General features: G+C 44.0%; 1 protein-coding gene across 5 annotated transcripts in view; it reads right to left on the minus strand.

Annotated features, from left to right (window-relative positions):
• Positions 1 to 15,732, minus strand: part of usp2a (ubiquitin specific peptidase 2a) — a gene marked incomplete at its 3' end in the record, with an annotated part of 45,874 nt that overhangs the window by 26,281 nt on the left and 3,861 nt on the right. For all 5 annotated transcript variants that reach the window (XM_080006306.1, XM_080006305.1, XM_080006307.1 and 2 more), the window contains exon 3: positions 8,434 to 9,250. In XM_080006306.1, the coding sequence (XP_079862432.1) occupies positions 8,434 to 9,186 (753 nt within the window). In that variant the 5' untranslated portion in view covers positions 9,187 to 9,250. The remainder of the gene's footprint in view (positions 1 to 8,433; positions 9,251 to 15,732) is intronic.

Raw genomic sequence — 15,732 nt, forward strand, 5'->3', positions numbered from 1 at the left:
TTGCTCCAACAAGGACACAGAAAAACTCCAACTCAACCTCAACCAATTGTTTTTTTTTTCTTAATTTTAATTCAAACCACAAGCTGCATGAGAAAAAAAAATGTGTCAGGCGGACTTAAACTAAATACTGTTTACTCAACAGAAGTCTAGACTGAACACTTGAACAGACCAGATTCAACAGGAGCTCCAAAAATATTTCACCCGTGCGTGTCAGCTTGGGTTTGGCTAGACAAGGGGGCATAGCAATTGGGCAGGGGCAGAGATTTGTAGGATCAGCAGAGGGAGACAACGCCAGTACCAAGGAGCCGGCTCCTACGGTGCCATAACCAGTAATGCAATTTATTTTTCAAGAAGTACTTTACTGTTCTTTTTGATGTGTTGATGTGTTTGACGTTGTGTTTGTTGAACTACTCTCAAGACGAATCGGCTGGATAACCTGTGGCATGTGTTGGGGCCAGTAACATTCTTTCAACTCCATCAACTGGTTGAATGTGCCGCAAATAACTTCAGGTTTTGTAAAGCCAATGTCCATATTCACTTTTGACTTTAAAACTTAAGACGTGCACTTGTTATACCTGGGAAGCCATAGCAAATTGTTTATTGAAATGCCACTTTTTTCTTGTTCAAAGTTATTGTGAGTGTCAATTCTATTGGTTTTCATACAAAAAACGTTTGAATATTTAAAGTACTTATGACACAAAAAACATAATTGCTAGTAAAGACTTGGACTTGGGTTTGGTGAGGACTGCCATACGGAGTTATCAGAGGATTATAATCATAATATCATGAAGAAGACGGTTCACTCAGTTCAATTCATTTTTAATAAGAGAATCAAGCGCAATTCCCAAAGAAGATCCCCAAATCATGTTTTCAGGTTGACCCGTGTCATAATGTCACTCATTCCTGTTGTGGAGGATGGCGCAATTTCTTGAAGCAATCTTTTTCTGGGACATCAGTGACCATCGGAGCAACATTTAATACTGTGTTGTTTATAATTCACTGGTGCGTCTAAATAGGAAAAGTAAATTGTGATCTGTACGACAAGAGATGGACAACTCCCCCACTCCAACATATAGCATTTAGCTACAAACGTACCGTCCAAGAGTGTTAACCAAGAGGCTCCTGCTGCCATGATCCCTATTCTCTTAATTATCAATTCTCTTAAAGTGACTTTTACAACTTGCAGTGGCCAGTCTGCATTGTTTAGGTACTACCACAGGAATAGAAACAAAGAGAGACATTTAAGGAATTTATATCTTGTTTGGCAACAGGTGTACGATTCGACTGCATCATTTTTGGTGACATGATCTACGTTTGCACATCCACACATGTGGACGCTTGTTTGCCACAGTGCTTAGGATATATGTAGTTTGACGCAAAAAAACAAAAGCAAAATAAACAGTGTCCGACACAAAAAATCTATGCTTACCTTTGGATACAGAAAATTGGATAATTTAACCAATAAGATCAATCACCATTCAACAGATCATTGAAGCCTTATTGATGGCTTTGCATTGCCCATTTGCTCAGTTTCAGGGAGGAGCTGATAAGATAATAGGGCTGCCCCCTAAAATTCAGCTATTCGGTCAGAGTCTTTGAGTCGAGCATTTGGTAACTTTGGTGTTCTATTACAAAACTTTTTTCATTTTACCATTTCTTACCTGCTAAAATAAAAAATAAAAACAATAAATTATCAACTTTCTGGTTGTGTCCGTTTTTAATTTTACCAGGCAAAAAAACGGTAATTACCAGAGCCAAACATCAAATGCAAGTAGTGCTGTAAAGCGTAACACACTTTTCCAGCGGTGACCTCTCATGTCCGGTAATAATGCTCATGCAAAACATAGGCGCTCCAACTCCCCGACAGCGCAGGTAAGACAGGCCAGTAGTGCGCCCGGCACCCGCAGGGCCGGGTTCCCACCTCACCTCAGCTGGTACAATAGTAGCAAATGGCCCTCGCCCTTCCCACAACCTCTGTCCCCATGGCTCTGGGAAGCGGCGAGGTCCATGCAAGGGGCGCTGTAAACTAGGTGTACATTATATCTGCATTTGTAACATAGACTGTTATTGCATCACGACAGTGGTGTAAAAGTGAAATTGGACTCTGAAACTGTAGGGTCGCCAAATCACTAATACCAAAGGTATTAGTCGGTGCTGCTTTAAATGAATTAAACTGAAAAATAAATTAAAAGAATAAATGTAAAAAAAGAAGAGATAAATAAATAAAATAGATAATAAATCACATAAAATATATAAATATGTACTTGAAATTTAAATAAATAATATAATGATCATTGTCATCTGACAACAGTTTGAAAAGTTCCAGAATCTGCGCTCTGTGATTATATGTGGGGACGTTTGGAGCAGGCCGAGGGACTCTCTCCGACGGTGTCAGACCAGACGTTACTGAAAACCGTGGATTTTTTCTTTGATCGCTCTCCTTTTGCAGGGATTGGGGCCGTGCCGAGCTCGGTTTGGGAGGAGGGAGAGTTCGAGTTCAAGTTGGGTGTTTTGACGAAGACCCGCCACGTCAGCTCCAGGGAGCCTCACGCGCTGCCCGGCCGAATAGTGTCGCGGGTTGGGAGAGAGCACTGTTTGTTTGATAATACGGGTAATATAATGTGTGCATAGCGGATCGGCGCGACACCTTTTTATGGGATTCAGACACAGCACCCCTGGTGAAGTGTCCTTTAGTTCAACCTAACATGCCACATGGTACAGTCAACAGTTGCCCTGAGTTTGGGGAGAGGCGAAAGCACACCGCTATAAAGAAAAGGGGTGTGCTGGTAAGGTCACACAGCAATTTTACAATGCATTTTAAATGGAGCTCGGCTTCATCCGGCTGCAAGGGGCGGAGCGACCACCGGCGACAAGGAGCTGACAGCTTGGCTACAAGGAAAGGGGTAAGACAGTGACTGATGAGCGTCCCCCTGTTATGCACGGTGCTTTTTTTGTTTCGTTTAATGAGGTAACGGAAAGGCACAGGAACACGCAGCGGAGTCGCGAAACGCCAGGCCCTACACCCACTTCTCCAGTGGGATTTTCGTGCACGCTCTTCTGAATGCCTCTATGCAGTATATAATATATGTAAGTGCTGAAAACAAGTATAATATTATTAGTTCAATTGTGTTGAAAACCGGGACAATTTGATAGTGAATGTTGAAAACCGGTACATTTTAGCGTTTTAAAAATATCTGTTGAGACACACAGCTCAGAACCGGGACAGGCCCGGACAAACCTGGACGTCTGGTCACCATACCACAACAGCAAGTCGGTTTTGAGCCAACATGGCCACAAACAGGGCACGGAAGCCCGGTCGCCGGCGGTGTGACCATACGGCGACAAGACGAGAGCCACTCGGCTTCACACTGCAGCCCTGTCGTCGACGCTGTGACCCCAGCATAACACAAGTCAAAACGAGAGTATCATTGCGAAACGGAATGCGACACACTAATCGTTTTATCTCGATTAGCTTGTTTTTATCATCGTTGGAAACCGAAATTGTAATTGAAAAGAAAACTTTATCAATCGCCCAGCCCTGCTCTGAGTCGAAAATCTGAGTCAGGTACAGGCCTACAAGATAATACCTGAAGGGTCCATGGTCACAGCCCAACAGGATATGATCACATTTAGGGATTTTGTAGATCTAACATTTTGTAATTTTTGTGGTAGCTGCAACACAACTTGCAGTGTCGCTACCTTTTCAACTCCATTCCTGATATCTGTAAGTAAATTACAGTACTGGTAGGTTCCTGTCAGTGTACTATCCAGCACATTTCAATAAGTTAATAATTGACCATATTGCATTGTAGCTTTATTGAGAAGCGTGACTTTTGATATCATCTGCACTCACAGGGGAAAGCATAGAACCAGTGGTAGAATGGAAGCCATACTGTTAAGAGACCTTGGTTGTATGTGGTTTTGCCTCGGAGACAAAAGAATCCCATCTTTTCTTTGAATTGTCAGCTGCTTGGAAACTGCCAACCTTGTGTTTACGTTGCTTTTGCAGAGCTGTTTCAAGCGACGCTGCCACATGCAAGTTTACACATCACGAGGGGAAAGCGAGAGCTCATTCTGTTGGCATCCTCAGCAGCATAAGTTACAACCACTGCTTTAAACTATGTTTATGTGAGGGATTTGTATTGGGGTGTGTGCGGCACTCCCCTGTGTGTAAGCCAGCGCGGTGTAACAGCTGGATTGACTCAGAGGCTTAGGAACTACCCAGGATGAAAGCAGCCATCTTTGTCTACCCACATTATAAGGTAACAATTTATTTTACAGTCCTCCAACTACTGGGTAAAACAACACTAAAGGACAATAAGGCAGTTAGTACAATAAGGTACTCAGTTGTACATTCCTAGAATGCACAGAGAGATAGTGGATTGAAAGTGAGTAGACACACTAGATATCCTAGATTCAATTGTGACACATCAATGTTTGTGAAAGAGCAGTAGCGTCAGTTCTCCTTTTTGGTTTGTAGTTGTACCGAAACACGCCTGGATAAAATATGGACACAGGGACAAAGGGAGGCCGAGCTAGAGTAACAAGGCATTCTGCAGCCGGATGGTCTGACTGGAAACTGAGAGGACCCCACACTGGGGATTATCGCGGTGGACTGGGATGGCAGCCCTACCGGCCCAGACACCCAGAGGCCCACACAAATGAGAGGGCGATTAAAACCTGGCCGGAGAGACAGAAGCCTGGGGGTTAATTAATGAACTGGGAGGAAGTAGCGCAACGGGGGACATTTAATAAAAAATCCTCACCTCTATTGCTCCCTGGCTGATGGGCAGCTGCTGATTACTTGATGGGGCTAAACAATAATGACAGAAGGTCGGGTGAGAGCTTAGAGGACGTCCGCTTTCCACTGTGGGGCCCAAATGGACCGGGTTGGGACACAGACAGCGGTAGGTCTGAGTTGCGGTCATTTCAAACTATTTCTGAAAGCCTTTTTCCCCCCATTACGCTCAACAACAGAGACATTTATCTCTATGGCAACACTAATGGCAGCTTCTTCTAGTGTATGCATTACCACCCTCTTGTCTCACTAGATGCTATATTCTGTGCGTGTGTGTTTGTGACTGACAGCAGCTCCTGCTCACCGTGTCATGGGAGCCACCTTCTTTTTCTTGCGCTTTTTTGGGGGCTTGCATCCAATTAGATTGTAATGTTCAATTACAATCGGATTGTAATGTTGCATTACCGCCCTCTTCTGTTACCAAATGCTATATCCTGTGTGTTGAGTAGACGCAGCTACTCCACTGACCAACCCTCGCCAGCAGACGAGGGCCGGCCAGGGACACACATACGAACACGCAAACGTTTAGCTTTATAGGGGGGAGAGTTATGACATCACAAAGACATCACATGGTGCCACCCAGTTGCCGCAGCAACCTAATAGTAGAAGTAAGTGTGTGGGCGCCGCACACCAAGGCTGCATTTACATGGAACACAGTAGACAGCAAACTTTCTGAATGGCGTGGGGGAGGTACCATGGCAAAACGCGGTTATGGTGCTATGGTGATGTACAAAGACTCCAATCAAATATATTAAACCAAATTATTTTGTGTCTGTTATTATATACAGGTACTCCTCACTTAATGACCTACCTGTTTAATGACCGTTGGGACTTACGACCAGCTCTCTGCCCAGTCTGTATTGTGTTCTGTGTACAATATCGCATCTCAGCATCAAGCATCTCAACGTGCATCACCCTTTATATACTATATACACTATATATACTCTATACACTGTATATATCTCATCTCATCAACGTTCTCACTCTCGTTCCCACAGTCTGACAGTATTCACTACACTAGCGTTTGCAATGGCCACGCCCCCTTACCATGAAATTACTCGGGTCCTCGCTTATAGACCAATTCACTTACTGACCTGATCCTAGGAATGGAACTTGCTCGTTAAGTGAGGAGTACCTGGATAACAATTTTAGAAATGCATGTAGCTATAAAAATGCAGCTTACTAATATTTTATTGCAAACTTAAATGAATGTTGAATTCCCTCCAAAATGTATTATCATTTATAGTTGGTTGACTTTACACAAGCTGGCTATAAAGCATCATATTCATCTACAGCAGGTTTGACAATAGATCACTTTGCATTATGGATATATTTATGGATATTGTTATGCGGATTCGAGAGAGAGCGCATATAGAGACCTGTTTCCTGGTAGTGATCAATGATCTGTTATCAATGGCTAATCACCTGGTTCCCACTGGCAATAGAATCTCTTCTTTTATTATTAATTATTCTTATTTAATTCTATTATATAAGTAATAACGTAGAGCCGCAATTTTATCAGACCAACCATGCGATACCACCATGTCCAAATCCTCGATCTGCTGCCTCGCTACAAGCACCAAACAGCATGCAATTAATAAATAGAAAAAACATCCTATAGTCATCCATAGGGCGGAGTTACATTTATGACTAAAGCACTTTGCACATACAAAACATAGATCAATACCAGGAACAAAAGAGAACCAACAATATCAACAAAAAAAACCACTATTTAGTAGGGCACATTCATGGCTCAAGGCCGCAAGGCAGACCATTAAAAATTATGTGCAATCCAACATTCGCTAAATGACTGCAAAAATACAAGGGTGTAGTTTAATAATAGAACTCCACATGGAATTCCAAATGGACGACTAACTCCAACCTCCCAAAGAGAAGCGGTGGACATTCTCTTCCATCAGGATGAAAATGAAAAAAAACCTTTGTTGTGCTTCCATTAATGCATTCAGTTGTCTTTTGATGTTGACCTCCTCCCCTTGTCTACCTTTCTACTCCGCTCCGCACTGTGTAGCAAGTGGTTATCGAGGCTAATCCCATGTGAGCGGTGAAGTCAGTCAGTTCACTTGAGTCACCTCAATGAAAGGAAGTACTCGGGTCATTAATGGCAAGCCTGAAAAGAGAAGGCAGAGGGGCTCCACGGATGTGACCGTTCATTCTAAGAGGGGTTACCTGGCTCATGGTTAGGCTAGGGGGAGGGCATCCTATATGCTAGGAGTGGTAATACAGTAATATAATGATCATTCCACTCTAGTGATTAGTTGTTGACAGACTTAATGACCACGCGGCCATGTATTTTATTTTATTTTTAATATGAAATGAAATTTAAATGTACAATTTGAAATGTACTGTTTTACCCGTGTACTACCTTTCATAGGCCAAAATGAAATTCAAATTCTATTACGTCACAAAACCCAGTTTTTTTTGGTGGAAATAGGCAAACCTTCCATAGAACGGAAGTTTAGCCTATAGTGTCTGTCTGTTTGAGGCACTGGTTGAAACTGGAGAAGTCAAGGTATGAACTGCCAACATAAATCTAAAGTTTGGGCCCACTTTGGATTTTACATTCTTAACGGAGTATCTCAAGATTTGTGGGAAGATGAAACATATGGGAAAGACAACAAGCTCACACACTCCCCCCTTACAGCATTACCCAAATCCACCAATTTAGGGTTATCTTTATTTTTTTAATTTGTTTTGTTTTTATTCAACTATGTGTATTGCAAATGAATATCATGTATTGCAGAATCATATGTATGGTCATTGAATTGTATCGTCTATAGTACAAATCAATCCAGACCATAAATTAATTGTCACATACTAGGGGTCATGTGACAAAGATGTCAATTATAAAACACTTGAAAAATCACTGAGTTCACAGCTGAAATTCTCCTACTATGTCACCGATTAATTCCATTCATGGGCCATTTACTGTATATAGTTTACCAGAAAGGGAGGGGAGTGGAAAGAGTGAAATATAACTCTCCCTGTAACCTAATATAATCACATTCTTTCTCTGTTCTGTTCCTTCTCTTGTTTTGGCAAAGTACAATGCTTTACCATGCCAATAAAGCTCCTAAGAATGGATATTACTTGAATTGAAAGGTAGGAGGATTAGAATATTCATCAACCTCTGTGCTTCTGACTTAAACTGAACAACAGTGCTCCCATCTGGCGACAACTGGTCATTTCATTGGCTAGAACTTGGGAATGTTGTGCATCGGCCACATAGAATCATAAATCTCTTCAAAAAACAGTCTTGTAATACAAGAAATGGTCACAAACCGTGCATTAAATCCACTAAAAAATGTGTGTTTTCTGTATGGAAAAGTCGATTTAAGATTCTCAAATGTCTGCCTTGTTTTACTGCATTTAAGCACAGTGAGAAGCTGCAGCAGAGCGGTGAGGTTATGCTATGAAAGATATAAGTGATGGGAACCACCATTGTAATAGGTTACTTGGGTTGTAAAATAGTGAACCTATAACGCTAACCTTGGTTCAGGCTGCCCAAATCAAACACATGCACCGCAATATATTGATGTGCAATAGTAATCCAATACGCTGAATTGTGATACACATCACAATCGCACCATCGCCAGATTGAAGACGTTCTCCCTTACCGTAGAGTCCCTGGTGTGGGAGCTGGAGCAGCCATTGGCGCTCGTCTCCCACGACGAAGAGGTCAACCCTCTACTGCTGCTGCCGCTAATGAAGGCCTCCTGGGTGGAGCTCCGTGACAGGCCCGAGTAGGCCGGGCGGGAGCTGCTGACATACGTGTCGGCCGTGTCACTGGCCCTGCTCCGGTAGCTCCTCAGGGCACTGCTGGAGGACGGGGAGGAGTACGAGGAAGAGTCGCTGAGGCCCAGGGTGGAAAAGTCCCGGCTCAGGTCGCTCTGGGAGACAGACTTACGTCTGCTGAGCGACACGGTGGAGGTGGAGGAGGGAGAGGAGTAAAGGTAGCTTGGCTGGGCCGCGGAAGTGGAGGAGGACGAGTAGGAGCCGTAGCCCGAGTAGGCTGACCCTCCGCTAAGCCCAGACCCGGAGTAATAGCCCTTGAAGGGGGCCCGGCTTAGGCTCTCGCTACGGCGGCCCACGCCAAGGCCTGAGCTGCTCCCCAAGATGTCGGAGCGGGGAACCGTTCGGCCCCGGTCCCGGTCGGGCTCTGAGGAGGTGCTGTAGTTGCGAGTGTGGACAGAGGAGCTGCTCAAGTAGCCTGAGGAGGAGGAGGAAGATGCAGGGAGCCTGTAGGAGGACGTCTTGTCCCGCTCGCCGTAGGAGCTAAGGCCCGGAGTCCTGGAGGAGCCATAGGAGCTGTAGTGGCTGGTGTAGGAGGAGCCTGTGTAGCGCTTGGCCGTGGAGGACACGCGCGACATGGTGCTGTTGCCGTTGCTGCCTGGTACTCAGCCACAGGGAGGGAGCTCCGGAAGACCGCATCGACTGCAGGAGGGGCACAGAGACACCGAACGGAGCTCACTATTAGTTCATCAGCAACAATGCAATCAATACATGGAATACGGCAACAGCCCAGGTAATAGTTAGTACAGCACAGTAGGGACATTCTTTCATCCCCACCTCTGTAAAAAAGTGTCAATGGGATTTACAATCGCACTTCAGCACAACTAGTTCACCGACAAGCAGGAATTGCACAAATAAAGCCTATCTAAAGCTAGCTGTACAGTATGATACAGCGAACACAGAGAGATCCCCAATATACTGTAGTTTTGAGTGTAATGTGCTCCAGCAGCTCACTGCTTCAGTACCCAGAATAGAGGTCTACTCAGCATGGCAGAAAGCAGCCTGCCGCACTAAAGAACATGTACGCTGCAGCATCGTGAACTACGACAAGCCTGCATCGCCTTTTTCAGGCGGAAAACTTAGAATTACGCAATCAGCTTTGAAAACAGCACTGAATCTGGTAGCATGTGTGTGTGTGTGTGTGTGTGTGTGTGTGTGTGTGTGTGTGTGTGTGTGTGTGTGTGTGTGTGAGATAAGGGGTAAGCAGCCACCGCGTTTGCTGACACACCATTAGGAATGCGTGCCTTGCTGATGTGTTCGGGGTCAGGGTGAGGGTGCGGGGGTGTGTGTGGAGGGGGTTGCACAGCACAGCACCTTCTGCCGATCCTCTAAAATCCCTGCTGGGAATAGCAGCACAGAGGATGCAGCAAGATTACAAGTAATCAATATTATACGCCTATAAATGTATTCTAAATGTATTTAATACTAAACAAATGTTTTAATGCAGATACCCTTTTTATAAAAAAAGTATAGACTTGGGCCCCTTAGTTTGGGGTCTTAGAATATAGTGATTGCCGTAAAATCAAATTTTATACCATGCATGAAATCAAGTTGTTTTCCTCTTATTTCTGACACGTTCAATGATATGGCATTTTAAATTGGGGACATTATCTAATGCCATACTCAATATTTCAAGCTCGTATCAGATGGTCCATCGCCATACTGCAGAGGTCACATCTGAAGGGTCACATCAACACTGTGTGAGTGGCATGTTTACCGAAACAGAGAATAAGCAGTTCCGCCCAGTAGGCCTCCGTTATACAGCTAATCTCATCACCTCCAATCCTCTTGGTTTCCAATCTGCCCCCCTGGCAAGACAACTGACAGTTCCACACGTGTTTATGTCAAATGTATACTGTATATAACTGTGTGTGTAGAGTGTACAGCTGTGTGTGTGTGTGTGTGTGTGTGTGTGTGTGTGTGTGTGTGTGTGTGTGTGTGTGTGTGTGTGTGTGTGTGTGTGTGCGCGGGCGCAAGTGCGTGTGTGCGTTTCTGGGTAGTGCCGGGGATCGCAGGGCGGCACAGTGTGTTCCTGCAGCGGCCCTGTGCAGAGCTCTTATTCACGAGGCAGCGCGGCGTCTGAATAAATAAAAGTATCTGGTGTTGTTGATGCGTGTTGGATTCAGCTGGGGTAGGCTCCTATTTCTTTAATCTCTCTCTCTGCCTTGACTCCTTCTTTTCCTCCGTTATCTCTCTCTTTCTCCGTTCCCTATTTTGAGTAGTACCTCTCTTTCCGTGCCCCCATCCTGCCCCTTTAGTTTATGTATATTTCTCTATAAAGTTACCCCCAACTGCCGACTTTACAAATTTCCTATGTCTGTCTCTCTCCCCCAGCATCTCTTTGGCTACATGTTAATCAATAATTCAAGATATGGATCTGGAGTGGGCAGACAGGCGGCGTGCAGGCAGGCCTGGAGGCAGGCCAAACCACACAGACCCTGCTAGCCAATGAGGCGCCGAAGAGGACTACAGCTAAGCTAGATAGGCTAACAACATCGCGATGCCGAGCCACACTCTGAAGTGGACTGAAAATGAAGTTGGTCAGTGAAGCAAAATGAAGCTGCACCCCAGACCCCATGGACTGTCTATTTTCTGTGATTTTGTTAACAGAAGCAACCCAAATTCCTCACTTATTCAAACTGCCTTGCTTGTATGCTGCTCGTTGCTGCCTTATTCGTATAAATATATAAATATATTAAAAAAATATATATAATATATAATATATAATAATAATAATATATATATATATATATATATATATATATATATATATATATATATATATATATATATATATATATATATATATAAACATTACATCGGCCCCTTTTGTAAACCACTTTTTAGTGCATGGGGGCAAAGACACGACTGAGAACAAGCTGGGGCTAGCCTGGTGGACGAGGGAAGTGCAAACAGCAAGTTATACCCGTGGGAGGGCACAAAACACACACAAGCAGACATGAAGGATTGATATGATAGCAACTTAGTTTGCGTCTGAGAGATGACGTCTCCACAGAAACAACACATGCAAACACGCGCAGGAGTTCACATTTGTCCGAGAATGCACAAAGGTGTACACACACACACACACACACACACACACACACACACACACACACACACACACGCACACACACACACGCACACACACACACGCACACACACACACGCACACACACACACGCATACACACTCCTTATTCCTGGCTACTCTGCATTTTCTGCCTCCTCTGAGGTTGTGTTAACTGGTAGTTGCCATAGCTACAGAGGCAACAAGCTGCATTTGTTTGCTGGCTATCAATGTATAAAAGCAGCAGAGCTTATTCCACACACAATTTGGTTTCCATCTCCTGTCTCAGTTCCAGCCTGCGTGCTATACAAAAGGTAGTTACAATTTAACTCTACAGCCTTGTGTCCAAACCCCTGGGACATGGAGCATAGAAAAGAACCCAACACAACACAATTTATAGCGTGGGAAAAAGATGCTGAAAATAAGTTTGTTATAAATTAGCTTTAGCGGTTTTTAAAAAGGTGAACACTGGATCTGGCAACATCGAAGTTGTGAGAAAGGCTGTGGCTTCTCTGACAGTTATGTATAGGATTACATAATCCTAGTTCTTCTGAAATTAGCTCATTATAAAAGTTACAGAATTTTAGTGAGCACACACCAATATTTTTAAAACTTTGAGGTTGCTTGAAAGTCAAGTTCATATCACACACACACACACACACACACACACACACACACACACACACACACACACACACACACACACACACACACACACACACACACACACACACACACACACACACACACTCTTTGGCCTGCAAGAGAGGAGCTTTATACCGAGTTCAGACCAACTGATTCTGGGCTGATTTTCTACTCGTCGACAGGTTTTTGGAGATGGGCGAGCAAAGCCCCAGATCAGAGGAAAATCATAGCACGCTCCTATGATTGACGAGCGTGTGGTGTGAACTGCTCACAACGCGATCCCACTGCTTGCCGAGTGCTGGCAGACACTGGCGAGATATAAAGCAGGTTTTATAACTGGTTGGGAGCGATGCAGCGAGCTACAGCCAATGAGGGGGGTCAAGAAGGAGAGACGGGAGAGCACGGAGCAGCAGCCAGAAATACACAACATACTTATTTAAATTTTCTATTCTAGGTTTTTAATATATTTCTTATTTAAATTTTGATCCGATTTTTTTTTTTTTTTTTTTTAATGGTGCTCGAGAATCAAATCAAATAAATAATCCTGTCGCGCGCGTGGTGTTACGTGATTTCTGGTGTCGCTTCTTGCGTGTTTTTCGTGAACAAAACGTAGTTTGGAGATACGCCAGACTAGTCGGGGATTCCTCCTGGTAAAAGATCTTGTAATGTGTGACCCCTGTTGCCGATCAGTCATGTAGTGTGCAAACAAGACTGCAAGATTCCCGATCACAAGACAGAAAGTTGTGTCGTGTGAACTGTACAGCGATCTGATGACTTGGAAGGTTTATGAGGTTTATGAGTGTCTGCTTGTGTGAGAGCCATACACCCAGAGGAGACATTGTGAGGGGAATGTACCATCAGCATGGATCCTCTGGTGCTTTGGAAGTGAGTGCACACTCAGACGTGGCGGCACACACTGTGTGTGTGTGTGTGTGTGTGTGTGTGTGTGTGTGTGTGTGTGTGTGTGTGTGTGTGTGTGTATCTTCACGCTCTGTAACTCAGTGCAGAGTCACTGGAGCCTGGAGGCCAAGGTAGCGCAAATTTAAAACTACCTTGGGGTGCTTGGTTCCTGGTTACATAAACAGAAACAAGTCACCAACCAACAGGCATAGATCTCTATTACTAATAGATAAAGTCACTATGGAGCGGGTTTTCGTCTCGAAGAACGCTAGAAGGATTTCAATGTATATTTACTACAACACAGACAATTAATACTATTATATAATTAGGGAACCCTGAATTGCGATTGTGGCGCCGCACCTTGTTTCGGTTACGCACATTTTATTATTTTTTGTATTTTTAGAGCTTATTGTGTGTAATTACCGGGTGTCATTTCACTGCTTATATGTATAACTGTATGTATATCTATGTGACAAATAACTTCTTGAATCTTGAATCTTGAATAGACAGAGCTGTGCTGGGGATGATGTTGGGAAATGGGCCCCCGCTGGGGTCTATTACCAGATTTCTGAGCAGAGCTGGACTTGGCCTATGGGGTTCTGATTCAAGCTCTATATATAGGCTTATACCCTGAAATATGAGCAGCTAAGAAAAGTGTTGGTGTCTGCGAGGGGCCACACTGACGCCTCTGTCCCACCATCACCGTCAGCTTGGTACAGAGGCAAACCCATTAGAATGCAGGGTTTCCAACTGGAATCATCACCAGTGCCATTTGGGACAAGACAAAATTCAGCTAGTTCTGCTCTTCAACAGCTGCTCTGTAGTTTGTCTCAGCCATGTCATAAACTTAAGAGCTGCTTCCACACATGAACTCCAGAAAATGTCCGCATAATCAGGTCCGGACATTGTCCGGAACTGCCCTTTCACACATGTAGCACACAACCGGAGATTGTCTGTGTCAGAAACGTTTACACTTCCTGGAAATACTGTTTGGGTGAAGCGAGGGGCGGAGCCTTGGTTGAGGGTGCAGTAAGCAGGATGTGAGGTAATGACGCTGCAGAGTTTTAGCACCCAAGATGGTGGACGAGGCTACCAAGTTGTCTTTTTTGGCGTTGATACTCCATGCATTTTGACGTATCAGCAATATAAACTAAAGAGAGGAAAGGAATATAAAGGAAAGCAGAAAGGAGTACAAAGCAGTTACACTCCGTGCACCAAGATCCGCACAAAGGTAAACAACTGGCGCATGATAGACGTCATTAACACGTGACACGCCCACTCGCTCACTGTGAATGTAATGTCCAGATAATTTCAGGGTTGCAGTGCATGTCTGAAAGCAGCTTAGTAGTGGTGAAATATGCCATGCATTAAGAAAAAAATCACCGCCCAACAACAGGTCACTACAACTCTTAACATCTGTATGAGAATAGCAAAATAAAATTGACATGTTGGCCAACACCAAAGTGGCAACAACTCGTGTTCATCTCGGCTGGCTAGTCATTGTGTCGCTGAACAATGCCTCAGGTAAATAAGTTGTTGTTTCCAACAGTCCAAGATGAGAAAATAAATAACATTTTTTCTGATCTCTATTCCTTGCCCAATACTATAGCAATACTGTCCAACTGCACCTACAGCATAGGCAAACTGGCTAGCCTCGCTACCCCTTTATAAAAAATGTCACACTCAGGAACCAAAAATTCATCAATTTAACAGGAGCGGGAAGGAGGGGCAAAGCAGCATTTATCATAACCACCAGCTGTTGTTACCTGAAATAAGTCAGGCACGACTGACCTCGCAAAGGACAAAAGCCATGGGCTACTGTGATTGATGCTCAGACACCTGCAGTTAAGTGGCTCAATTCTTTATTCATTGAGCCAATCGTTGGCTCAATTAGAGACCATTACTATTTTAAATGGCTATCAGTCTTTGCTACGCTGCTGACTGATGCTTTGCTACATAAAGGTTGCCTTAAGGCTAGAGAAAGCAGCATTCACAGCAATAACTCACCTTGGTACGCTAAGTTAACTTTCTGAGGGGTATACACCTATCCATAACAACCGGTACAGGGACATCTTGTTCAAACAGAAGTAAACGCTACGGGATGTGAGAAAGAAACGTTAAGCTGAGTAAGAGAACATTAAATCTTAGATTTCAGGCCATCGCAAAATAAAAATAAACGTCATGGAGAGGGGCAACAGTAACCAACTGTCCAAGCAATGGATACCAGGGATGAATCAGTGAATCCCTTGAAATCTCAAAACTGTCCACCAAATATACCACGCCTGGAATAGTGTCCCGAAAAGACTGCCATGCAAAACCAGGTACCAGAGTTTTGTCCCCTTTGGCAGAACTGATATAATGACCTGGCAGCTCACTTCACAGTGACATTTCAGGTCTCCTGTGCACTGCAGTTCACATTTCCTAGACATAAACAAGTATTAGCTGTATTTGGTGAGACTACAGTGTGCCAGTACCAACCAGATGTTCTTTTGGAGTCTCTGTGGTCATGC

The sequence above is a fragment of the Zeus faber genome (assembly GCF_960531495.2).
Source record: "Zeus faber genome assembly, chromosome: 9".
Taxonomy (NCBI): domain Eukaryota; kingdom Metazoa; phylum Chordata; class Actinopteri; order Zeiformes; family Zeidae; genus Zeus; species Zeus faber.